The sequence below is a fragment of the Antennarius striatus genome, chromosome 10, assembly GCF_040054535.1.
Source record: "Antennarius striatus isolate MH-2024 chromosome 10, ASM4005453v1, whole genome shotgun sequence".
NCBI classification, from domain to species: domain Eukaryota; kingdom Metazoa; phylum Chordata; class Actinopteri; order Lophiiformes; family Antennariidae; genus Antennarius; species Antennarius striatus.
In genome coordinates, this window is record NC_090785.1 from 15164347 (window position 1) to 15191052 (window position 26706).

Genomic DNA, 26706 nt, shown 5'->3' on the forward strand with positions numbered 1-26706 from the left:
GTTTTGTTAATGTAAGATGGATAATATTTAAGAAAGCCATCTCTGCTCATCAGAGGAGGTGACCTTTGCCATCAGCTGTTCTGCACAATGCAGTTTAACTGTGAGGACCAAATAATTTAACCACCATCTAAATGGACCCCAGCCTTTTTGGGTAGAGAGCCTGCAGCATATAGGTGATCTACTGTATATGAATACAGTACAGTGACTCTCATTATGACTTAACACCTTTAACCACAACCACTATGTTAAAAATATGGAACTCCCCACAAAACATTAAAATCTCAAAGAGCGTCTTAGATAAGAGGAGAAATGTCTTCAAGCTTTTTCTACAAGTTCAGTTGACTTTATTTAACACGGAGAGCTACCAACAAAACACAAAAACATTCCAAAAAACACGCAAAACAGAGCAAATCCTATTTGAGAAGCTAAGCTAAAAAAAATTAATTTATTAAGTAGCTACTTATGGACAGTACAATTCACTGTTAATATTTTGAAAATCCTTTTCATTCATCATTCACTACAATACATGAAAACACTGATAAATGGAACTTAAAACATGATAATACAGCAAAACGGACAATCCTATTGTGACCAAACATGACACTGTATTACATTTCAAACACTATCTCACTTGAACATGAAAATAGTATCACTACTACTATAAATGATGATGGAACTGAAAAAAGCAACAGCAATACTTCTGCTACTGCTACTACTACTGCTACTACTACTACTACTACTACTACTACTACTACTATCTTTAGCTGGGTCATGCAAATAACAAAACAGCAGAAAAAAATAAAGGAATAATCTGCAAGTAAAACTTTGCGTTTAAAAATTTCATGCATTAATCCAAGCAACATCTCCCATCACTTTAAATCTGTACTGTGTCTGTGTAACAGTGGCAGAAGAAGATATGTCATGTTGAGTTTACATCTTCACGTTACTAACATTTCATACAATGACAAATCAAATATCATCACCTCATCTCTTTATCTCACACTCTGCATCCTCTTGAGATCAGTTTTGATGGTTTATGGTTTCCTAGGTTTGGCTTTGGGGACCACCTTAACAGTTGTGGACACTGATGCAACTCCCTGAAGGTTCTGGGCGGTGCAGGTATATGTGCCCTGGTCCACGTCCCTCACTTCATCCACCAGGAGGACGGACCGAGCCTGCTGCTGGGAGGCCCCTCCACCCACTGGACTGATGCTCTCCTGGGTGTATAACGGCCTCCCAATCTGCAGCCAGAACAGATGGTCCACTCAGTTTGCAAGTATTAACATGGATGTATACTCTTTAAGCCATAACCGTGCAGTTTAAACAAATTATTATAGTCATTGACAGGAATATATTGATAGTCCAGATGTCTCCTTTTAATTAACTACATTTTATTGATTTAAAATTTCTACATATATGCATTAAATATATTAAAAACTAAAGTAAAAGGTTCTATACAGTTCTGACCTGCTGTCCTGGGTATTCCCATGTAAACTCCACAGCCACCCCCGGCTCCCCCACCGCGGAGCAGCTGACATGCAGATTTTCCCCCACAGCCAAGGAGCTCAACGAGGCCTGGATCACTGGAGCGGGACGAGTCATAGGGTCTGATGGCGAAGGTGAGTTATGTAAGTTAAAGGATCAAAAAGTGACATAAAAGTCTCATTTTTATACATGACTTTGTTGGTGATCGTAAAGCTTGGAGGTTGAATCTGAAGCAACTGAACTTCTGGTCAGAGTTTGAAGACGTTTCATCCAAGAGGTTTCTTCTGTTTTAATGGACTGGTGAGGAATACTGATATTTAAACTCTTCTCAGGTCTCAAACACATTGACAGTGTAATAACTTTTGAATAGTCTTTTAATGAGTGCACTTTACTGCTGATATATTACCAACTTCACAAGACCTTAACTATCTGTTAAAACTGAGGAAGCCTTCATCCTCAAACCCTAAACAGAAGTCCAGTTTCTTCACATTTGACATTCAAGGAGTTTGCATATTCTGTAAATCTACACTGTAGCTTCATGGAGGCACTCACAGTGAACATAGATGAGCATGTACTTGGTGGAGCTCTGTCTCAGGTTGCCCAGACTGGCCACACAGTACAAGGCTCCAGCGTGATAGGGCCTGGGTCGGTGAATGGTGAAGCCCTTCTTGACGTTAAAGGAGATGTCCGTCCCATCCACCTCCACCTCCAGTGGTGGAAACTCACGGTGAAGAGTTACTTTAGCCTCGGGTGACGTCACCTGGCAAGGGAGAACCGTTGGCCAGTTGGTCCTCAGCTGAATCACCTCGTAGTATTCAGATGAAGGTACAAATAACTCTCGTGGGTCTGTTTAGCAAGGATATGACAGGTTACAGATATTCCTCATTCTGGTGAAGGAATAAAGTAGAGACAGTTTGTTCATGTGCCAGTAGCAACACTGGCTAAGGTTATTCATTGTACCTGGAAAGAAGACAAAGACTTTGACAGCTCTGTCATACTCCTTCCTGCAGTCTGTGTCTTCACAGTACATGGGATAGCAAGTGTACTCCCCTGTGTCTGCACCAGTAGTGTTGACTAATGTCAGAAGGCCATATCGCTCATGCTGCACAATCCTGCAGAGTAATTCAAATATTCATCATCAGATTTTACCATTCTGTCATTAGAAGCACATCTTTTACAAACTGCATGGTAAATATTTACTTGAGCCTTCCATCATCATCCTCCTCCAGGTACGGGGGGATGCTCCACTGGATAGGTTTGCCCCTGCACCTTAGCTCCAGAGTGTCTCCCGTCAGCACACTTATGGTCTCTCCCACCTTCTTAAACTTCCCTCTTTTTAGCACCTTTATGTGCCAGATGGAAAGAAAATGTGGTTGGTATCACAGATGCAGTCATTCTTCTGTCTGTGATGGATGTCCCTGTGTCATACCTGTGTGAGGGAGGTCTGTGCAGGGGCTGCAGGTGTAGCTGTAGTCTTGGCTTTGGCTGTTGCAGCTCTGGGACCTTTGTTTGCTGATTTCACTAGCTTGGGTTTGCTCGGTTTGGGCTTCCTCCCTGGTGTGGTCCTCTGTTTTCTGGCGTCTCTTTGACAGTAAGCTACGTACAGTAAAGGACATAACAATGCATTGGTAGTTCTAGGAGAACATCTTTGCAAAAGTGAATAAAATTACTTACCCAACTCAAAGATTATGGCACATATAAGGAGTGTACTCAGCACCAGCCTTCGCTTTGACGCCATCATCAACGATGTCATGATTGCTTGATATCAAACTGGTCTGTGGAATGTTAGCCCATGCAGTTTAAAACAGACAATATACTGCAGACACCACGAGGAAGGAAGGAGAGAGTGAAGAGGAGGGCGGCTTCCAAAATAAGCTGTCAGCAGTTTACCAAACTCACATGAATTCCTCCTCCTGAGAGTGGCGTTAGTACCCCAAATTCCTCCTGGATGGCTCAATGGAGGCTTTCAAGCCTGTCTGGACCAATGAGAGTCCAGAGAAAGAGGCCCCTCCATCTGGAATTACACAGCATGTTTGCTTAGCTGCTGGACTGGAAGTGTACTAGCAGCGTGAGTCGGGCCCTGCAGAACTCACCACATGGCATAGTTGAAGACGGGGGCAAGGTTGTTAAAAGCATTTGGTGTCCAATAAACTTGGTGCGCAACATATGCTGGTTGTCACACAACAGGTAAATAAATAACAATCTAATATAACACATAGAGGAGCATGAAAACTAAATCTTGTGAGGATTATCATACATAAGTCTTTTTACTGTATCTGATGTGGCAAGAATTAAACCTTTTTATTTTTCTGTGCTTCATGTAATATTTTAAACAATCTTTAGGTCTTTGAAACATGAACAGATTTAAATTTTAGCCTTAAAAAAAGATTTAGTTTTGACAAATTAAACAAATTAATAAAATATATTCAAAAATTCTAGTTTCTTGTACAAGTGGCTGTAAGCTCCGGTAAGCTGCTGTGAAAGGTCCTGTTGTTGTCAGTCACCTCTGTGCACCGAGTCGCTCTCTGGATCTTGATCCGAGATTATGAGTGGAAGCAACTATTTTCTTTTCTTTTTTATTTTGATCACAATGACCCTTATAGCAAACTGAATTCTCTTTTTAATAATCAAAGAATTTACAATGCATTGTTAGAAAACACATAGAGATTCCCTTTTTACATTTGGAATTTTAAAAAAAAAGGACTCCTTCACAGACGAAAAATAAATAGCAACAAATATAATTTTAAAAAATTCAGATTTTCTGTATCATTGTTAGGCATCATTCAAATTTGAGACAAGTGAATAATATAAAGGTAAACGGTCACTGACTGAAACTTTAATAGATGATCACATGTTAAGCTGAACAGGAACTCAGCAGCCAAGGATTTTTAGCTGTCAGACCACACAGGGCCGAGCAAGTAAGAATCCAGGGGGTCCCTCACCCCGTGTTCTATTCTCACATAGCAGATCCTAGTTACACTATGCAATTGATGTATTGTGACCTTGTTATGTTGTAACAAACTTCATTCTGCAGTTACATGCTAACGTTAAAAAAAAATAGATACAATTTTATATTATTACTATTTTGGACAGTCTGAATTCAGTCATATTTTTTTTAAAAATCTCTTGTAATGCAATGGTAAACCGAACATGTTATAAAATGGCAATAATAAAGGAAAAACAGTTTGAGCCCTTTGGTCATTTTCTTATTACAGTGTAAATTACTTTAACAGGACACCACATCTACATTTTACAGATGTTATCAGATTTGGAAATGACAATATTTAAATGATAAATTCCATTAACCTTTAATCTGGAATGATTTTTTTTTTGTCTGCATGTTGATACAATACTTAGCATTAGACAGTAACTACACATTTAAAATGGTTGCTTTCTGCAATGTCTCAATTCATTCCTCTCCACTCAAGGTTTGCTTAGAACTTTTCTTCTTTGATGATTTCTGATTTGCAGCTCACAGTGTCAGTCTTTGTCTGGTTAGTCTCGAGGCGCTGCTTCTGAACACTGTTACGTATACCATAGATGAAGTAGATGAGAAACCCTGGAGACATAAGAAGGGGGTCATTAGGGTTGAGCAGCTAAACTGATGAGAGCTCTGGGAACTTCTTGAGTAAAAATACAGTCGTACCCACTAACAGCCAAACAGCGTATCTTATCCATGTGTCTCCGCCTAACTGGACCATCAAGTAGATGTTGATGAGCGTGCTCACTATAGGCAGAAGTGGAACTAGAGGAACCTGCCAACAAAGAAAACAGAGGGCACATTCATCATCTTTTTTTTAATCCTAAATACAAAATTTGTGTGCATGAGCTCACACAGCCAAAATGTTCTCACCATGAAGGTTGCCTTGGTACTGTTTTGTGGGTGCCTCCAAATGTGGACAATAGTGATAGACAGAATAAAGGCAAGGATACAGACAATCACTATGGTCCATGCTTCCCCACGAGCCAGAGCGTCTAAGGCTTGAGACAAGGTGACGCACAGTGCAATCACATTGACCACTACAGAGACGGAACAGGAGAATCAGAGAGATCAGTTCAACTTTCAAAAAGACAGGGGAATTACCAATTTGCTTTACGCACCAGAAAATAGAGTAAGAATTGTGACTGTTCGTGAGGTGTAAGAAGTGGGGTAGGATGGAAGATTCATGAAGCCGAATTTGGACTCTGATTCCATGATCTGTAGGTCCGTGTCCTCACCTGGACTCTCTTGGTACCTTGATTGTCAAATGATAGGCAAAAAAATAAAAAGGTGTAAATTTGCTCAGAACTCTAGAGAAACTCTGTGGGAGAAGAAACAGATGAAATAGTTTTACCTCAGTATTAAGATGCATAACGCCACAAGCGTGTAAGCAAACAGCGTGCCGATTGACATCATATTCACCAATGCTTCCAGGTCGAACAGCAGAGCCATGATGGCTAAAGAGGACAGGCAATAAGCATTTGGTTTAAGTCCAAAAAAACCTCTCCACATGCACTTAGAAGCTGATGAACAGGTGAAGCATCTGTACCCGCTACTATTCCAGACGATATGGTGGCTATGGCGGGACTGCCCTTAGAGGTGACCTTAGTCAAGGGATGGAAAAGCAGGCCGTCCCTGGCCATGGCGAACATCACCCGTGGCATCGGGAACATTGAACCCAGCAGACTGGGCACACAAACAGTATGAAATACAGTATGAAATTCTAAATGTTCTTAGTGTCTAAACAGAAAGCAGGTTGTTTCTTAAAACGATACTAATTTCCAAAACATTCTTTGACAGCATTCTGTCCTAAATGGATATTAAGAAGGAGTGGAAATCATACTTCTTTTAAATACTTTCAAAGACAAATGAGCCTAAGGATTAAACAAAGGTCCTTCCTCCTCCTTTTTGCATCCGTCCTGTCTTGGCTGTACTTTGCTGTAGAATGATCAATGACAAACATTTCTCCTGACATCACAGAAACATTTAGTTTTGCATTATCACACATGCCTGACAAGAAATAGAGCGAATGTTAATGTCCGTGGACTAGTTTACTAGAGAGCTGTTGGTTTAGGAAGTATTGAGTCATATGTTGGAGAAGAAATTGAATATTTGACCTCATGATGCAGCAAAGCAATTACAACTCATTCTTATTCGTACGTTAAATAGTCGGTGTAACAAGAAAAGTACATTACTGGCATTTCTAGAAACAATTACTAAATCACGTAGTTGTTGAAATTTTTCAGTTCGGAACAAGAATTTGGTCAACCAACAGAGCAACCACAATGTTTTCATTTTCATATTAATAATATTAAATTTTTAATAATATCAAATCATGGCTGCAGTTTTATACCTGGTGGACAAGGCACATAATGACCCCACAGCTACAGCGTATTTGGCGGGACCCCATCCGACGTATTCGAAGGCTACTGGGAGGGGGCTCTTTTCACTGAGCATGTAGTAAGGCATCAAAAGGGTGAGAGCAGCAGACACAGAAAAGTAGGCCAGGAAGCAAATAAGCAATGAGACCACAATGCCCACAGGGACAGACTTCTGGGGGTTCTTCACCTCCTCGCCTGTGGAGAAGCAAAACAATGAATTTATTGAATCATTCTAACCCAGTTTGTATTACATTGTTTAGCAAGAAAATTATTGAACAATCGTTGCAATGACCAAATCCAAAAAGGACAGTGTGAATGACTCGATACACCAGAGTTTATAAACTCTTTCCAAAATATAACACAAATTACAGGTTTTCCTGACTGCTGCCGTCTCAAATGTAACACACTCTTATCTGTTGACGTCTGACTCTTGTAACGTGCTGTAATCTGCTACACGAAATCCCACTTACACTGATTCAGGCAGACATTGTCCTCCTACCTGTTGTAGCAATACAGTCAAATCCAACAAAAGCATAAAAGCATGTGGCAGCCCCAGTGATCGTTCCACTGAAGCCGTAAGGGAAAAATCCACCGACTCCAAACATACTCGTCACATTGACAGTGGAAGTCAAGTTTCTGCAGTGGGGAGACAATACTGTTTTATACGGAGCTAACAGGAATTCTGTTCACATATGAACACAGTGAGGATTATATGTGACATTACTTATATTCTGCAGTGGCGTTTATCAGAACCTCTTCACTTATTTGCCAGTTGGTGATGTCCCCCTTAATGAACCCAGAGATGACCACAAACAGGAGCACCAGGATATTTATTACTGTGAAGATTTTATTGATTGTGGTTGACTCCTTCACTCCAAAAGCCAGCACACCTTATGGAATATGGAAATATGGAAAACATATTCAGTACTGATTCCTTTATCATGCATGGTTGTTGCCACCATAACAACACCAGTGTCCTCATTTTACCCGACAGCAGCAAGATGAGAAAAGCAGCAAAGACATCTGGGTAAGGGGCCAGGCCAGGGAGACCCATGGATGCATTTTCTTTAAAATAAGTGGATATGTAGCCGCCTATGAGGTCATCAAATGTCCCACTCCACGCCAGCGCAACACTGGATGTCCCTGAAAAGTTTGCAATAGAAAGATATGTGCTTAGCATGTGTCATTGCATTATCCATCCATCCATCCATCCATCCAGTCATGGAGGTACACCCTGGATGACACGCGCGCGCACGCGCATGTCAAACACACACACACACACACACACACGCACACACACACACACACACACACACACACGCACGCACACATACAGAAAATTTAGAGTGACTAATTCACCTAAAATGCATATTTTTGGAGGTGGGAAAAAGCTGGATAACCAGGTGAGAACCCATACAGGCACAAGGACAACCTACAAACGCCACACAGAAAGTAAAGAAACCTGGAATCTTCCTTCTGTGAGGCAATAGTGCTACTTATGGCGCCACTGTACCGCCCCACTTGCTTTATTGTAGTCATAAACAGAAATTATTCATGGTGATCGTTCCTTTTATGAGACCTGAAAGCTTAATGACTCTGTAATTATAATAATCTCGATTTATGAGAACAACTAGATTGACAAATGTCAGCAAGAACCCTAAATCTTTGAACTTTCACAGATTAAAGAGAATCTGTCCTAAAGTATAACACAAAGCCCATGTTGATGATTGGTCATTTATGGTTCTAAGTACGTATTGTCAAATCTGTGAAATAAATGTCCCATAAGAAAGAAAAGAATATTAAATCAGAGAATAAAGTGAAATTTTTATTCTTATACAGATAAATTGTTTTCACCAAAGCAGCTATTCTAAGAGGACTTTGTTGCCAAATCCTCATCAGTGACAAATAGACTTGACAATTCATTGTAAATCCATATGTCACACTTACCTATGACATAAGAGAGTAACAGATTCCACCCTGTGATGAAGGCCAGCAGCTCTCCGACAGTCACGTAACTGTAAAGGTACGCTGAGCCCGTTTTTGGAACCCGGGACCCAAACTCTGCATAACACAGTCCAGCAAATACAGATGCAAGGGCCGCAATGAAGAAGGAAATGATGATGCTGGGTCCTGCACTCTGTCGTGCCACCTCCCCAGACAGGACATACACCCCGGCTCCCAATGTGCTGCCCACCCCGAGGGCCACGAGGTCCAGAGTGGTCAGGCATCGGTTGAAGGTGGACTGTTCCCCCTCAGGCTCCAGCGGCTTCCTCCGAGAAAGGCTCAAAAAAAAGGACTTCACTCTGGAGGACGTCATTCTTCTGAGGGGTTTGGATCGGGATAGGGAGAAGTGGTAAGCAAGGGACGACAGGTGGGAGTTTGATGTTTATCAAAAAGAGGGCGTAAATGAACGACAGAGAAAGGAGCAGAATGTTTGGTGAACCTGTGAATAATTGTCAGGTCAGCCCTTTGCGGAAAACCATCGTCAACATTTATGATCTTACAGTTTCCTCTGAACAAAATGATTATGCCTATTTCTGAAAAAGTATCTCATGAGACAGATTTGTTGACAATTGTGTGTTTTTGTAAATAAATAATATCACATTCTGACTAATTTCTCTTAAATGAAAACTAAAAGACTTCACTCACCTCCTCTGTGAGATTCCTTGTCGCCCAGGTAGACTTACACAAAAAAAATAAAAGTATCTGGCATTCTCTCAGATTATTTTATGTGTGTCCCTTTATCAACTCACTGATACGTTATTGCTGATGTATGGGGTTTTCACCACCACCCACAGCACAAAAACAACGCCCTAGTCCAGAGTTGCACTAAACTCAACCTTCAAATAAGTATACATATAGTTCATTGAATATTTCTCATGAATACAGAAAATGTACTCATTATTAGCCTTTTGCTCATATATACAATGATATAAAAAATAGATTTTTCTGATATGTTTTTGTTATGTTTGTTTATTTCTTGCAGAGAAAATTCTCACCTCGTCAGGACAGTATAACTTCGGTGACAATCCATCCTTCCAGCTTGATGCAAGACTGCTTTTGATCAGTCACTGTTAAAATCAAATGAGGACAATTGAATTGTTAGAAATGAGGATTAAATATTTACACTCCCATGTTCACCAGATCACGGTTATATTTTTTCTTTTGTTAGACATGCAAATCAAGACAAAACAAATAGATTCATGTCACTTTCTTTACATATTCTTAAGACCAAACTTGCCAGGTAATGTTTATGAGATTTTTTTATAGCATACACATGGGGGGGGGGGGGGAATTAACTCTTCCTGTTATTCATGCAGAGCTGTGGCTCTGGTTATCTGTTCATGATTGTGCTGCCGAGATAATTCAAGTGTTTGAGATACACTCTGCTCCGTGACTTTGTATTTTGTCCTTCACTAAAAAAGAAACAAGAGAAAATTATGAAAAATGCCTTAATGTGGCCAGAGTAGAAGTTAAAGTACGAAAACTACAGACAGTCTTCAAAGTGTACATACATGCTGTGTGTTGCTTAGAAATGAGCTTGTGACCTTACGGAGCAGTGACCTTATCTCAACCTGGTAGCGGGAGCCTGCCAGACCAATGGCTTCTTGTGGTTCAGTTTAACAGAGGAGGACAAAGCAGCTTTTATAGCTTATGCATGCAGCAGGCTGCACATTTATTCTTTGAGAGGTAGCTCACCTCTCATCTCCTATCGGGGAATTTCAACTCAACTAATCCCTCCTGGCATCTACTTCTGTGGTCAGGAGGCGAGTGTTGAAGAACCTTTGACCAAATTTAAAGCTCAGACCTCCTATCAATAGGAAGTCTGGTTAAGAAACCGTTTTCACAGGATCCACAAAGTAATGCTCAAGTAAATAATGGCGATAAATAATGCAAGTTGATTACTGGAAGCATAATCATGAATGTGTTATTCAAGGATGTCCACTGTGCAATTAAGATTCATCTTGTATACAGTCTTAAAAACATACAAACAAACATTGCTGTTGTGCACAAAACTTCACAAACGCAATTTAAACAAGAGGAAAGGGATTTGAATCTGACTTTCTGACGGTAATTTCATTAAGTAGATACACAAGTTCTTTACCTTGTCTTTAGTCCCATGAGTGATTTGTAAAAACAGCGCACTGAGGCAAAAAATACCCAACGTATTGACTCAGATGAAGGAAACTAGATTTCTTCTACAATATATACAAGAGCTGCCTGTGCGGCCCTCCCACTCAATGGAATTACTTACAAAGTGTCCTTTCTGGCCCTTCAGCAGTTTGGATCATAATACACTCATTATAGAATGTAAGCCACAGGGTGAGAGTCGTGAACAGAAAATCCTATTCAGAATGTCAAAAATGCTTTTGTGTTCACTTTAATTGTTGTTTGTTTTTGCTTTCAAACTTTTTTTTTGCTGTGAGGCAACAATTTATTCAATAAAATACAAAGATAAAGAACTTACAAGGAGAAATATGGAGCTAATAGAGCCCTTGATTATTTGAACTGACTGATTAATAGAATATTGGTAGAATGCACAAATAATAACACAAAACATTTTCTCATCACCTGCAATGCATTTCCAAAACAGAGGAGGTCAGTATGCAACAGTTATGTCATATACTGTATTTATGTATGTACTGTATTTATTCCTGGACAGCACCGCTGAGACAAGATTAATTACTGCCCCTGTTTCCTATTCCCGTACTGTATTAGTACCTCTGTAATCCACTCCCCCCTCTCCCCCAACCTATCTCTATCTCTTCAACCCCCTCCCTTTACTGGAACTCATGCCTGAAAGGACAGAAATAGACACAAGCTCTCCTAACATTTGAACTCTGTCATGACAAACTTCTGGCAAGAACTGAACGTGAAAGTTGTGTGTTGCTGCTACTGATGCCTTTTTAAAGACATTTAAATTGCTTTTAAATGTTTTTACAAATTTATTCAAGGGCTCATAAAATATACAACTACAAAGTGTGAGCACGCGTTCATAACTAGTGAGAACCATCCTGCCCTAGTAAACTATAAATAAAGCCGAAGCACGGCCAAAAAAGGAAGAAAAAAAAGGAAAACGCTTTTTCAAATTGGGCAGAAAGAGTCATTTGTCTGTTTATGTTGAATCTGTGTGTTAATCTTTGTGTTAATTTGTGTGTTTGTGTTTAATCTGTGTGTTTGTGTTTAATCTGTTTGTTTGTGTTTAATCTATTGAGTGTGATTTTATGTTTGAACAGCTGTCAAAGAAAACAGGATTTGCGTAAATCTGTGTTCGCAAAGACCTGATGTCAGCGGTGACGCGCCTCGTATCTCCACTGTGGGACGGAGCGCTGCTGCTGTCAGACGCTCCCTGTGACGTAGTGACGTCACGAGCGACGCACAACGGGACGGCAGACAGTTCGGGGCCGCCGCTGAGACAGCAGGAGCACTCTCACCGGACACCGTTACTTTCTGCGCAGGGACGGTAAGCCCCTTACTGTCACCTTCTCTCTGACGCCAAACTGAGAACTTTTTTTAAAATCTATACGTCACTATCATTCAGTGGGTCACGTGATGCATGGAGAGAAATTGGGTTTTGTTAATATAAAGTGGAATTCTTTCCTCCACTGTCTTTGTTCCGTCAGAGAAATGTGTATTTCTTGCCTAATGAAGTGAAATACAGTAGGTCCTAAGTGAAAACCGTTGTTCCGGATGTGTGGCTCAGAGGGTGTTGGCTCCTAGAGGCCCCCTTGACTTTGATTCTAACGTGACATTAAGTTCAACTCTGTGCCTATTTTAGGAGAGACCCCCTTTTAAACAAACAGTACAGCGTTAAAACCACAGTAGAAAAGCTGTGTCTGTAATTCTAGTCTTTTTAAAGAATATTACATGACTCTAAAGTCAGACTTGTAAACAGGAGGAGATGTTTTAGGTTTTATTTTAATAGTGTTCTGTTGTACCGATGCTCCTGTCCAGCACCAGGGTCTCAACAAGTCTTAAACTTCACCATCGAAATGACTGCATTATAAGATATAGTATGACTGTGTGGAAAATGTGAGTAAATCATTTCCAGACCAATGGCCTTAATGCATTTCCATTCACCGATCAGCCATTTAAGGCGATGGGGAAGACAGACCTAACAGAAACTCTCTGCTGTGTTTCTTGTGCTGCTTGGTAGAGCTCTAACTCACAATTACTACAAGCTGGGATCATTTCAGACGCAGCACAGTGAACAGAATCAATAGATTGGATTTGGTTTATCATCATGCACAGTGTCTCTTTGCAACGCTATTTCCCTCAGACTGTAGGGGAATGACACGTTCACAAGGTTTTGAAATACCTCCACATCAGCGTTTCTCTCTCCAGCAGGCCCAGAATTATTGATTCCTACTCAGTGTTGACACTGAAGACCACATAAAGACATGGTAAGCAGACTGAATGTGAATCATCTTGAAAAATATCGAACCGTGTTGTGCATTCCACATTATACTAGTATTGTCTGTGTAATGTGGATAGTTGTAGTTCTTTCACCACTCACACCATGCGAGTCGGCCCCGTCATAAAGGCAGCAGTGTAGGGTGACCCCAGCATGTCTAATAGACACACCTGGCAGCTTCTTCCTGAAGACAAATGCTTTGTAGAATTATTTAAGAGTTGCAGCAGATGTCCAACTTTATTGTCCAGCCTGTAAGTCAGTGCCCTGTTGTCACTTCTTATATTACTTACTAAAACACATTGGTGCTCAGTTATACTTGAAAAAAGAAAGGTAATCTGGATGGAGGAAGGGAATAGAGGATGTTAAGCTAATTACATTAAATTATGTTTCCATAAAAGACAGATCACTAATAGTGTGACTGTTACAGTTAAGCACAGTTGCTTTAGTTTGTGGTCCTGTTGCTATGTGGGTGTAGCTCCCCAGCTGTCCTGAGGAATGATGGCTGCTGAAGTAAAGCCGGGGGTTGGAGTATGTGGAGCAGGGCGGACAGCACATTTTGGCTGCATGCCTCAATGCAGCAGTGATCCTGACGGCAGCAGCTGCTGTTAGAGAACTTAGAAAAGCCTTGTGACCACTGACAGGAAAGTGAGCAATTATTTCATTCTAAATAATATGCACCAATCTATATGGGTCTTTACTTTTCCATTTGTTTGTATGTACCGTGGTCTGACAGACCCCCCCTGCAAAGGGGAAAGCTGTGCAGTGCAACATGACCCATGCTACTTGCGCACACACAGAGTATTTGCCAGATGCCATTGCTTCATTGACAAGTAGCCTCACCTGAAAAGACTCGACCAACCTCACCTCTGACATTGCATCTAACAATCTTTCAGGTATTCAGAGGTACAGTAGCAGACGCTGTGGACTTCGATCCCAGCGCTGATGCAGAGACCCTGTACAATGCTATGAAAGGAATAGGTGAGTATCTCACAACTACATTAATTTTGGTCACAGAGACATACAAAACCTGCCACAACAGTCATTGTTTGTGTTCTGCAGGTAGTGATAAAGAAGCCATATTGGACTTGGTCACCTCACGAAGCAATGCACAACGACATGAAATCATTGCAGCGTACAAACGCAGCTTTGGCAAGGTTACCATTTCATTTCATATTTTTGTTTTAAAAAATAGAAAAGTGTTTTCCAGAAATACTTTAAATATTGTGTCTTAAGTAATTTATCACTCATAATGATGTGATTCTGATTTATTATGTTAATGTTGCTTCAACAGGATCTGATTGATGATTTAAAGTATGAACTGACGGGTAAATTTGAGCGTCTCATCGTTAGTCTGATGAGAACCCCAGCCTACCACGATGCCAAAGAAATCAACGATGCAGTGAAAGTAAGGCTTCAGTCTTCAACATACTTTGTTCAGACCTCATGCGGCTAAAGATACTTCATATTTAACTCTTTGTTTGAAGGGAGTTGGAACAAATGAGAAATGCCTTATTGAAATCCTGGCATCTAGAAACAATAGACAGACTCATGAGATGGTTGCTGCATACAAGGACGGTAAGAAGCATTAAACAAAATGTAATTATGAATCAATATTTATAATATAAAGAAAAGTTAGCTTCGCATTTTTAAATTAATATCTGTGTCTCCAGCGTATGGCAGAGACATGGAGGAGGATATAATCCAGGACACTTCAGGTCACTTCAAAAAGATGCTGATTGTTTTACTTCAGGTGAGTTTACTGAGGATTTGGGCTGGTCACTAGACAGGTATCCACTCTACTGTGAAGTTGTAGCCACAATACCTTCAACCATTAAATGACCTTCATTTTGCTTTGCTTGATGGTTCTAGGGGACCAGAGATGAGTCAGGAGTGGTGGATGCTGACTTGGTGCAGCAGGATGCACAAGTGAGAATGTGAACATTTTACCGTTGGTAGAGAAGCGTAGCAAGCTTTGTCTTACTGACCTTGATTTAAGGAGGGATTACAATTTTGCCGTTTTTTTTTTTTGCTTTGTATGTTTTATTTTCTCTGCTTAAGTAATAGTTTAAAATAACGATAATACAGTCCATTGTTGAAACAACAGAAGCATGTGAAGAAGGCTGAACATCTACAGCCGTGCCAGTAGCTGCAGTTAGACATAAAGGTAGTTTGAGTTAATGGATAACAGAGTGCTAACAGAAACGAATTGACACTAAACTTAAAGATTTTTTATAATTATCCTTTATTAAACCAGGAGAAAACCTCATTGAGATAAAAAATAGGCCTCTCAATAGTGCCCTGGCAAAGACAGCAGACAGCAGCAAACAGTTTCAGATGTACAAAACACATTCATACACAAATATCATAATACAAAATATATAGTTCATGTGCATCAAAGTCTATAACAATATAAGCAGCAACTATTTCCCAGAATCAACCATATCGGTGAATTAGTCAAAGCATCTGCAGCCAGACGTGTTTTGTTCTAGTGCTTTCAACTTTTTAAAAAAAGTGTTCAAAGAATTTATTCACTGAGTTTAACTCTTCTGGTAACTCATGCCAGTGAGAATGAGCAGCAAATTTAAACCCTTTCTTTCAGTTCAATCCAGTTCTGACCTTTGGGACAGAGAGCAAGTAAATATCCTTGGAACAGAGATATTAAATTAAAACCGAGCCCTGAGGCACACCTCAAGATGTGCCTCAGGGCACAAGCATCTGCTTAAACACATTGGTTTCTACCTGTAAAGTAGCTGCTGAACCAGTTTAATGTCTGGTTGGACAGTCCTGACACAGTTTTAGTTTTAGAATTGATTGGTCCAGTAAAAGGGCTGCACAGTGCTTCTTATTTTATTGTAAAGCATAGGAAGATGATGGGGTCTTAGTTTTAGCAAAGTAAAGACTTCATCCTCTGCAGTACATGAATGTTGTGCCACTAAACATCTGGCTGACACTGCTATCACTAAAACCAGTGGTTCTTAACCTTGTTGGAGGTACTGAACCCTTTCTGCTTTCATATGCTCACTCACCGAAACCTCCTTCAGTAAATGTTTTCAATTTTTTTTTCAAATTTAAGACATAATTACAGTATTTTCTGCACTATAAGGTGCACTGGATTATAAGGCGCACCTTTAATGAATGACCTATTTTTAATAAAAATGTTCATACATAAGGCACACTGGATTATAAAGCGCACTGGATTATAAAACGCACCTGAGAACTCATTTTCAATGAATGGTCCATTTAAAAAAAAAAGTCATTTATAAAGCACATTGGATAATACGAAATTGAGAAAATGGCTTTTGGGTGTACCGTATAATGCGGAAAATACTGTACAGTGGTACCTCTACTTATGAAATTAATTGGTTCCGGAAGAAATTCCGTATGTAGAAAATTACTTAAGTAGAGACGCGTTTTCCATGCAAATGCCCTAATCCGTTCCAAGCCCACAAAAATTCAGACGTTTTATAAAGCATTAAAATGCATCAAAACATGTTACAAATACATGTTACGATTAGATTATTACACAAGAAATGAGAGTTATGCATAATGTAAAAAACAAAGAATAGAGTAAAGAATAATAATGACGGTCATTTACCTTTTAACAGCTGTCCCCATTGTTTTTTGCCCTTTTTGGTTCATGTGCTCCTATCACGATGCCGAAAAACAGTGAATTCCAATCCTCCTTTTGAACTTCTCCAACCACCCACGGGATGCCTTAAACTCCTTAAACTTCCTTTTGTTTTAATAACGTGTCGATTGTAGATTTTTGGCCATATTCTTTGGCGAGATCAACCAAACGCATCCCTTTCTCATGCTTTTCTATTATCTCTTGCTTTGTTTGTATTGACAAAAAAACTCTTTTCTCCGTCACTTTCTTGGGGTCCATAGCGAATACGTACTGAAAAAGTTATTATATTTGCGCAAAACTATCAGACTACCTCACGGGTGCCGAATGCCGCGACACTCTATAAACACTGTTCTAGCTCCACACAGAGGTGGAGTGGCATTCCTCTTAGCCAATGGGATGCCAGGAAGATAAGTACGTAATAGGTAATAGCCAATGGCAGAGGAGCTATGAGAATGTTGCGTTCAGTAACCTTTGGGAGATTTGACTATCAGCCGATACTGTGTTTTTGCATTACATAAGTTGAAATTTCTTTCATAAGTAGAGGTAATATTTTCCTGTTGAGAAATTTTGTAAGTAGAAAATTTCGTAAGTAGAGGTATCACTGTATATGTTTTACTGGTGTATTTAATGAATTGTGCATTAATGTCACCTTTTTCAAAGAACAAAACCAAGACAATGCATGAACTCACATGAAATGACCTACCTGCAAATCAGTGTGACTTCTGCTGCTGTTATTGAGAGACCAGTTCAGATATGCGTGGCTTCACCTTGGCAAGTGTTACTCTTATGTCATTTTCACAGCAAAGTCTGTTTCTTTTGTTTTCCACGCAGCTTAAGGAAGTGTTCCTTTATTTTTGCCAGTGCGAGACTAGAGTTGCTCCACTTGACATTGCAAATCGTGCAGAACGCTGACTCCCATCACGTTCCGTTATACAATACATATAAATTCACGTTGCACATATTCGTCCGACCATTTTCTTTTTGTTCTGGACATAGTTACCATGAATTAAAATATTAACAAAGTAATCAGATGATGTACCATCATGACAGGCATAAATCGACTACTGAGTGCGCAAAATCCCATGTAGCACAGGTAGGCTAATGGATGTAGCGTGATCACCTGCAGCCAGTGATGGCTAAGGGGGGCGTGTCACCACGAATTGACACGATGTGTCAAACGTACACAGTGATTCGTGCATGTTCGGCAAAAAGACCTGACACTTTGTGTGTCACTTTTGTCTTTTTGCTGACACATCGTGTGTTTTTGCTGACAAAACACCCGACACACCGAACCCCTAGAGTTCGATCGAACCCAGGTTAAGAACCACTGACTAAAACTAAATAACTGAATATTTAGTTTTTGAATTTCATTAAGTCATTATGTGCTGACGTATCTGTGCACAGGACCTGTATGCTGCTGGAGAAGAGCAGTGGGGGACAGATGAGGCCAAATTCATCATGATCCTGGGAAACCGAAGTGTGACACACCTCCGCATGGGTGAGAACAGCTCTCAGGGAAATTATCACAACAGTGAGACTTTCACCTCAGGCTTCCAACTGGTTTCTTGAATTTGATTATTTTAAAATTTTTAAGCATATTTGATCTTTGATTTTCAGTCATTTTGGTCTCGTTCATGGTGTTTTCCAAAGTGGGAGAATCTGTGTCCATGAATGTAAATTTCTTGGTAGTTTTTTTCTCTTTATTCCAGTATTTATTAGAATAATTAAGTAAGTAAAAATTATAACATTAAATTCCATGTACAACCTATTATCATTTGTGAATACGGGCTCCTCTTGATGGACTTAGTGGAATATAAAATAGGGGTAATAATGTTGTGTGTGTGTGTGTGTGTGTGTGTGTGTGTGTGTGTGTGTGTGTGTGTGTGTGTGTGTGTGTGTGTGTGTGTGTGTGTGTGTGTGTTTGTGTGTGTGTGCTAAAATTAGAATTAGTTAGTGAACAACATTAACTGCTGTTGCAGCATTCTTTATCTAAACAAATTCTTGCTTTAAAAGAAATACATCATCATTATCACTTTCCGGCATGTAATCATAATGTGTATTTGGCAAAGGCATGACTCAGATCTGGCACAATCATTAAGGGGCTCCATGAAAAGTTAGACACCACTGTCATTATCAGAATTCATCCTATCAGGGCCTTGAACGTATCGTGCAAATTTAATGGCAAGAGGTGAAAAAGTTAAAACCAACTTGAATGGACTTTGATTTCCTGTACCACAAACAGCACATTAGATATAATGTGACATTAAAAACACTGATTTGTGAATTCTTCTATTATCTTCAGTTTTTGATGCGTACGAGAAGATTGCAGAGCTGTCCATTGAGGACAGCATAAAGAACGAGCTGTCTGGGGACTTTGAGAGGCTGATGCTTGCAGTTGGTAAGAAACACTGAATGCAGACTCATCCTTGTAGGATGACATGTCACTTCAGGCTGTCTCAGGACTTTCTCCTTGATTTTTCACATAGTCCAGAGCATAAGGAGTATTCCCATGTTTTTTGCCAAGCGTCTGTACAAGTCAATGAAGGTAAAAATAACATTTCATTGTGGGTCCAAACTGTCTGTGTATACTGCTGTTATTTAGCACCAGTCATCATGGCTTGTTTAATTCTTACTGGCAGATTGTAGCTTACTTTTTAATGTGGAATTTAACATTGAATGAAATACTTATAGTTCCCTTTGTATTCTCTGTTATTTCCAGGGTCTGGGGACAGCTGACAACACGCTCATCAGGATCATGATTTCTCGCTCTGAAATAGACATGCTGGACATTCGAGAGTGTTTCCGTTTAAAATACGAGAAGTCGCTTTACAACATGATTAAGGTTAGCACACGCTAATAAGACTTCAATGACTCACTTATAAATAAACAATATCATGACTGTACATCTGATGATGCACTTGTTTAAATCAGGATGACACATCGGGGGACTACAAGAGGACTCTGCTTAACCTGTGTGGAGGAGATGATGAGTAAGTTACAGTTTAGTGTCTGACAATGACATCAACCAGATGGGGGCGATAGAGCTCCACTTTATAGCATTTATTCTGCCTGTGAGGAACAAAGCTCCCAAAAATGTTTCAACACTTACAAGGAGAGACTTGCAGGAGTAGTAGATATATCTGGGGAGAAATTTAGGTTGAAAACAAGCAGTTGATTGAATGTCTGGGTGTTGCTGAGTGTGTTGTCCTGTGTTGAACTGATCATTACAGTTTAGCTGGAGAGTTCTTCCCTGAAGCGGCTCAGATAGCCTACAAGATGTGGGAAATAAGTGCCATGACCAAAGTCCAGGTTTGGCCTCCATCTGCTCCCACTTTTGATGTGCCTGCATGTTTAGCTTTGCAGTGGAACGCATTCTGATTATCTGCTGCCCTGCAGTGACCTGTTTCTTGATGACATGGCTGTGTCCGCACAATGAAGGCCTTGCGCTGATGTGATAAGAATGCTGTTCATTCACATACAAGTATTGTAGTTGTTATACTACGTTCTCCAAATTACTGCGTGTCCCAGGAGTGAATGTCAGAATGTCTCACATTTTGATCAACAATAGCTTGTCTCACTAACACACCATAAAAAAATCTTTCAGCCTACACCTTTTCACTGTTATGTCGTGGCCTCTAGCCTCAAGAGTGCACACCCCCTCTAAAATGTCAGAAGATTATTATCACATCTTTGTGGGCTGTTTTCGGAATCAGACAAACGCCTCTCCTTTACTCTGTTTTAGATTTCTGCATGTTCACAGCTTTAAGCATTAACATCTAAAGCCTCATTTATAAAACATGCTTTTGATCTTAAAACCATGGATTAATGATTAAAACAACTTTAAGTTTCACTGAAATCTGGACTAGATCTAAATTATTTGCCTGGTTTTGTATACAGAAGTTGGAGTTTTGGGGACTATTGAAGCTTTGCTTGAGGAAAATGATATAAATGATCAATGAAGATGTGAGGAATTATTTGCTAGAATAGAAGAAGAAACATCATGTCTTAATCCCTCTTGGTGGAATTTTTTTAAAGAACATTTTTTATATTCTTTCTAATTTTGTGTTCATGACCCACTTTGTTCTTTGCAGCAGTTACCCACTGCATTTCCACGTTTTAGCGTCAGCCCACTAGTTAATTCACCAAATAATGCATGTTGCCTGGTTTTAGTATCCTAACCGTCACTACGGCGTTCTCCTTTGGTCAATTGCTTTTTCTTGTAAGATTTTTTTTATAAATGAGGCCCCATTAATTATTATGCTATATCATTTTTATTTGAAATTTAATTCAGACTTTCAGTTTAATTATATTGTTTTTCCTCTCCTCGTATAAATATGTCCTCTGTTCATATAAACCTTTTAAATCTAACAACTTCTTTACATAAACTCTACCACCTCAGCTAAGGCCAACAGTCCGTCCTGCAGCCAACTTTGATCCTGCTGCTGATGCACAAGCTCTGAGGAAAGCCATGAAGGGATTCGGTAAGCTAATGGACATTTATGCCAATCCAATCCTAGAAAACAACCTTCACATTTCACAAACAACGTTATCATCTGTTATCACCTACAGGAACAGATGAAGATGCAATCATAGACATTGTTGCACAGAGAAGCAACGCTCAGAGGCAAGAGATCAGACAGACCTTCAAATCCCTCCTGGGAAGGGTGAGAGAAGTTTATGATATCTACTGATGGCAAATTTGTGTCAACCACTGGATATGCTGAACTCAATGTCTCCTGGGGTTCCTGTCAGGAATTTATGAACCCTTATTGTATTAAATCTGTCCTCAGGATCTAATGAAGGACCTTAAATCTGAATTGTCAAAAAACTTAGAGAGACTGATCATTGGACTCATGTTAACCCCTGCAGAGTTTGATGCCAAGATGATGAGGAAGGCAATGGAGGTACAGTTGATTGATATCACTTGATAAATAAATCAATAAGATGAATGGAAAAGTAAAATGGAGGCTTTTTTAAAAAAAAATACAGATTTTGACAGAAAAACAATATGAGGAATAATGCTTCATGCTTCATTAGTATTTATCCTGTCTTGGATTTGGATATTTCTGGTCCTGCATCCTAACAGGGTGCTGGGACAGACGAACATGCTCTGATTGAGACCCTGGTCACCAGGAACAATGAACAAATGCATGCCATGGCTGCTGCCTATCAGACTGGTGAGTTTGCTCCCAGAAAGTGTTTTAAAATACATCTGTAAAAGTTCTACATGTAATGCCATGTGCTCAATCTTTACAGCCTATAAGAAGTCTCTGGAGGAAGCCATTCAGTCAGACACATCAGGCCACTTTTGCCGTATCCTTGTTTCTCTTGTTCAGGTAAGATTACTCATTGTGAGAACCAAGACTGTGTTGAATTTCCACTCCCATTCACTGGGAGCATTGTCTCTGAGAACCAAAAATATTTATCTAATCAGCTGCCCTGTTTTCTATCTAAGCTACTAAAGACCAAAGAAAATTCACAAGACACAGTAAAATGTTTCTGATGAACTACTGATAGTTTCATCACTGGTCATTTCAATTCTTGCTCTTCTTAGGGTGGAAGAGAGGAGGGACCTGCAGATGAGGAGAGAGCTAATGCAGATGCTCAGGTCATTTGGGTTTGGGTGTATGTAGTGGGTAGTGTAACTTTAGCATACTGCACTGGTTTGCTTTCTGAGAATATGAAAAGTAGGAATGGTTAATTGTTCCTTCCTCCTCAACTATCAGGAACTTGCAAATGCATGCAATGCAGACTCTGATGACATGGAAATGAAGTTCATGAGTATTCTGTGCACTAAAAGCTTCCCACATCTGAGGAAAGGTAAAAATAGATCCCAGTGATCAATTGACACCAACTGATTCACTTATAGCTGATCATGCTTCCTGCTATTACAGTGTTCCAAGAGTTTGTCAGATACACCAACAAGGACATTGAACAGATTATTAAGAAGCACATGTCCGGAGATGTGAAAAATGCCTTTTATGCAATAGGTAACAACTATCTAATGTTAAGTATCATACTTTTTTACATTTATTCTTTGACTCATAAACACTTCTTTGTTCTTCCTTTGTTTTGTAGTTCGAAGTGTGAAGAACCAGCCCTCTTATTTTGCAGAACGCTTGTACAAAGCCATGAAGGTAATTATTCACAGTGGCTTAGATGCATTCATGTTGTTGCACAATTCCAGGTGCAGATATGCAGCACGAAAACTGGGCCTTGGACATCATGTGCAGTTTGTGATAAGGTCGCATTTGTTGATGCATGTAATCTATTAAGTGTGTTTTTCTGTCCCAGCTCTTATGACTGAGTCGGAATAAACAAAAGATCTCCTGATTTTCTCTGCAGGGCCTCGGTACAGACGACAGAGCGCTGATCCGCATCATGGTGTCACGGTCTGAAATTGACCTTTTCAACATTCGTAAAGAATTCAAGGAGACACAGGATGTGTCCCTCCATGAATTCATCCAGGTAGAAACCATGATTGTAAGTCAGAGTCTATGTCTACTAACACTTGGGTGGTGTGCTGTGTTATCATCTCATCTCGACATCATTGTGGACTTTTTTAATCTCATGACCTTGTCCCCGTCTGTGTGAGTGTGTAACACACAACCTTCTTCTGCTGCTGTGGTAGGGGATGTAGTCTACAGCTTTGTGTGGTGGCCTGGGTCTTTGGCCAAAGACAGCTGTTTAGGAATTTCCCTTGCATGCTTATTAACTTCCTCTCTCTGTTTGCTGTTATTGGCTGACAGCGGCAAAGACAGGAAGTCTTCTGTGACACCGATATAGACAAGCAAGTAGCTTGCCCTGCTTTGACTCTTCCACAGATATTATCAGATTCTGTCATAGGAAGGATAGGGGTACGTTGTCAATTTGTCTAGCTTGTATTTTGTTAAGATTAATGACATAAGTTGTAATTTTCCATTGAAAAACGGTTTTTGACTCAATCTACAGTTATTGTTAAATGTCAAGTTTCTATCACTATTTATCTTATTTCATTTGAACTAATTTACAAAAACAAATTGCTTCACTGTCATTAAAATATGAACAGGTGTATTAATAATGTTTGACAGTGTGGGTTATTACTGACCTTATGCTAAATTACATAACGAGATCCTTACAAAGACCTATTTCTGTACAGTAAGCCAAGCCACCAGCTCCAACTGTAGAGATGCTGTCATGTGGTTCTTTTTAAAAATGAACAGAACCACATTGACCTTTTCTTCTGAACATTTTGTATTTTTAATGTTTTTATCTAACAAAAATGTTCGTAATACCCAAAAGGAGAAATATTCCTGAAGGGTACAGATCTATTTTAGTGAAGGAAACAGAAACTGGGAAAGTAAATGGCAATTCAACTTTAAACTCCATTCATTCATTAGCATCAACATAAAAGGGTAAACAGAGTTTTGCCAAACAGTAAAAAAAATCAGTAGAAATACACAAAGAAAAGAATAATTTCCTTTAACTGTGGCTCCTTCTGTGTGTTTTCAATCCTTATTCAGGGTGATACCTCAGGAGACTACCGTAAAACACTTCTGGTGCTCTGTGGAGGGGAAGATTGAACTCTCACGTCTGTGGTTCTCCCGTCAACATTCAAAAGAAAGTCTATGAGAACTGTGGAGATTATCATCCATAGCTGTTGTCACTATCCTTACACTGCTGCCTCTGCTCAGATAGAACCGGTGACCCACACCTCCCAGCCATTTGTTACCTGTCCATCAGCATCGTATCGGTCATTTTTTCTTTTTTACAGAGTCATATGTAACAAAATGAGTCACTAGTGAGGAAAAGTGTTCAGGTGATTGTAAACACAAAGGTGGCATAGTGCCTTCAGGCCTACCAGTATTCCTGCAACTTTAAGGTGTCACATATATATATGTATATATATATGAATAAAATTGTTATAAACACAAATTAGTTGTCTTTAATCTTTCTCCTTTCATAGATGCAGAAATATCAGTTTAAAAATGAACCCCAAGTTGTCCCTCGTTCTGGGTTGGTTTGGCCTGGTTTGTATTTTGCCAAGGTGTTGGATTATATAAAAACAAACGCACACACACACACACACACACACACACAGTGCAGCTGTTGTTAGGCAATCTATGTTAATATATGAAAGAAGAAAAAAGTGCAGTAAGCCAAAATCCAGGCGACAAATAAAATCTACAGCAGCGAGTCACACTTCTGTTTAATAGACTAGACCAGAAATCGCCCCATTTGATAATCAATGAAAGATCAAGACACTGCTTTAGTGAAACACCGTTAATACGCACCAGTTGCCAAAATACACAATGCTCTTGAATTCCCCTTTGATAGCTGGGGAAGTTTACGCAGTGTTGTACCGTGTGTTGCTCAGAAAGACTGATATAATTTAAATTAGAAGATCCTTACATATTTCAAAATCATCACGTCCTCCCAGAGACAAAGTCGTTCACTTTGCCTTGACTTTGTTATTTAGAGCTGTGATTATGTTGGCATTGTGATTTCAAGAAGTTCCATGCTGAACTGTCCGTAATACAGACTACTGTATATAGACTAAATTCTACATCTGGTGCCATTCTTGCTGTGTTTTGTGTCATTTTTTCGACCTCATCTATTCACTCTGCTTCATTAATGCTCATTCATGAATGCAGTGCAGTGTTTGCTGCAGACTACTGTACAATGATGAAACAAACTCATTCGGCATTTTTGTTGCTCGGTAAAGACAGGCCACACAGCTGGACACACACCAGGTTCTGTTCAAGATGAACAGAAGAGCAGAGGGTTATGGGAATTCCTCAAGTTTCAAAGTGAAACTGCTTTTGCCTGTATTCACCACAGTCCTTTAAAGGTGCGACTGTCAAAATTCATCTAGGAATCTGGGTTGCATGTTGTGTTTGCTTCTCCATGTTTCTCTGTTTCTACACTGGGAAGAAACATGCTTCTCGCCCAGTCAGCTGGGATAGGCTGCAACTCCCTACTGACGCAACTGGAAAAGGAGCATTATTGTAATTTTAATGAATCTGGGTATCTATGGATGTCCAATCAATTTCGGTTTGTTTGCTTTACTTCATCATCCATTCTTAAAACATTTTTCCCTTCATTTTTGAATTCCTGTTGTGTAAATGTGAAGAGAAGAAGAAACACATGAGTGGTGCACAAATCATCTTACCCTTTAGAAGTTGGACAGAGGATTAGGAGGATGAAGGTCTTCCCCAGCAGGTAAACAGATTTGTCAGTTGTTCTCCCAGTATGCAGAATGCTGCTCATTCTTTCTTGCTCCTTCTCTATATAAGCAGCTGTTCACAACCTGGAATTTAGAAAAGGTGTGGGTGTGCAGCAAACAATGGCGATACCAGTTTCATACCCAGTTTTAGTATTATTATCACACCCTCTCATAATGGTCAGTATAGGTATCCTGTTGAGAGGAAGCGCAACAAAGGAAATTAATTCCTGTTTTTAGAGCATCCTATCTATTTTCAGATACATTAAATAGGGCCATCTGTGGCTCTGGAGGTAAGACCATTGTGCAATCATCAAAAGGTCAATGGTTTGAGCTCCAGTTCCCCCAGTCTATATGCTAATGTATCCTGGAATAAGAGATTTAACTGCAAGGGTCTTCTTGTTTTAATTACATGTAGCCATGAAGTTATACCGTATATATGACCATCTTTTCTTATACTGTAAACCAATAAAGGTGAATTTAAAAAAAATGTGAATCTCTAAAATAAGCACTACTGTATATTCAATTGTACAGCAGTGCTGTAGAATTACTGCAAACATTTTTTTTTTTGCTCTAGTTGTGGACCTTGATTCGAAATTTGCTTTTGAGCCTTAG

The 26706-nt window shown here is 39.7% G+C and overlaps 3 protein-coding genes across 9 annotated transcripts; 1 reads left to right on the forward strand and 2 right to left on the reverse strand.

The window, feature by feature from the left end:
- Positions 1–360: 360 nt before the first annotated feature.
- On the reverse strand, positions 361–3508 carry LOC137602960 (platelet-derived growth factor receptor-like protein). Of its 2 annotated transcripts, XM_068326102.1 has the most exons (8): positions 3385–3508; positions 3160–3260; positions 2915–3081; positions 2686–2828; positions 2446–2597; positions 2038–2331; positions 1468–1607; positions 361–1241 (listed from the first exon to the last, which is right to left on the reverse strand). In XM_068326102.1, the coding sequence occupies exons 2-8, from the start codon at positions 3236–3238 to the stop codon at positions 1035–1037; spliced, it is 1182 nt and encodes a 393-aa protein (XP_068182203.1). In that variant the 5' UTR covers positions 3239–3260; positions 3385–3508; the 3' UTR covers positions 361–1034. The 2 variants fall into 2 exon arrangements, with proteins under 2 accessions (XP_068182203.1, XP_068182202.1); XM_068326101.1 differs by having other exon boundaries at positions 3160–3407.
- Positions 3509–4132: 624 nt separating this feature from the next.
- Positions 4133–26176, reverse strand: LOC137602561 (cationic amino acid transporter 2-like). 3 transcript variants are annotated; one of them, XM_068325405.1, is made up of 13 exons: positions 26041–26176; positions 9846–9917; positions 8794–9167; positions 7834–7989; positions 7571–7736; positions 7346–7482; positions 6819–7041; positions 6015–6151; positions 5820–5922; positions 5587–5720; positions 5339–5505; positions 5132–5240; positions 4133–5044 (listed from the first exon to the last, which is right to left on the reverse strand). In XM_068325405.1, the coding sequence occupies exons 2-13, from the start codon at positions 9878–9880 to the stop codon at positions 4920–4922; spliced, it is 1866 nt and encodes a 621-aa protein (XP_068181506.1). In that variant the 5' UTR covers positions 9881–9917; positions 26041–26176; the 3' UTR covers positions 4133–4919. The 3 variants fall into 3 exon arrangements, with proteins under 3 accessions (XP_068181506.1, XP_068181505.1, XP_068181507.1); XM_068325404.1 differs by lacking the exon at positions 26041–26176 and adding an exon at positions 10952–11024; XM_068325406.1 differs by lacking the exons at positions 9846–9917; positions 26041–26176 and adding an exon at positions 9496–9663.
- anxa6 (annexin A6) lies at positions 12211–24803 on the forward strand. 4 transcript variants are annotated; one of them, XM_068325146.1, is made up of 25 exons: positions 12211–12310; positions 13195–13250; positions 14155–14239; positions 14321–14415; positions 14553–14666; positions 14746–14836; positions 14932–15011; positions 15131–15187; positions 18294–18387; positions 19192–19287; positions 19376–19434; positions 19609–19731; positions 19821–19879; positions 20120–20198; positions 21289–21370; positions 21459–21553; positions 21680–21793; positions 21976–22066; positions 22146–22225; positions 22444–22497; positions 22616–22709; positions 22784–22879; positions 22968–23026; positions 23235–23372; positions 24392–24803. In XM_068325146.1, exons 2-25 carry the CDS (start codon positions 13248–13250, stop codon positions 24449–24451), a joined length of 1998 nt encoding a protein of 665 aa, XP_068181247.1. In that variant the 5' UTR covers positions 12211–12310; positions 13195–13247; the 3' UTR covers positions 24452–24803. The 4 variants fall into 4 exon arrangements, with proteins under 4 accessions (XP_068181247.1, XP_068181250.1, XP_068181248.1 ...); XM_068325149.1 differs by having other exon boundaries at positions 23235–23357; XM_068325147.1 differs by having other exon boundaries at positions 12219–12310; positions 13192–13250.
- Positions 26177–26706: the final 530 nt, after the last annotated feature.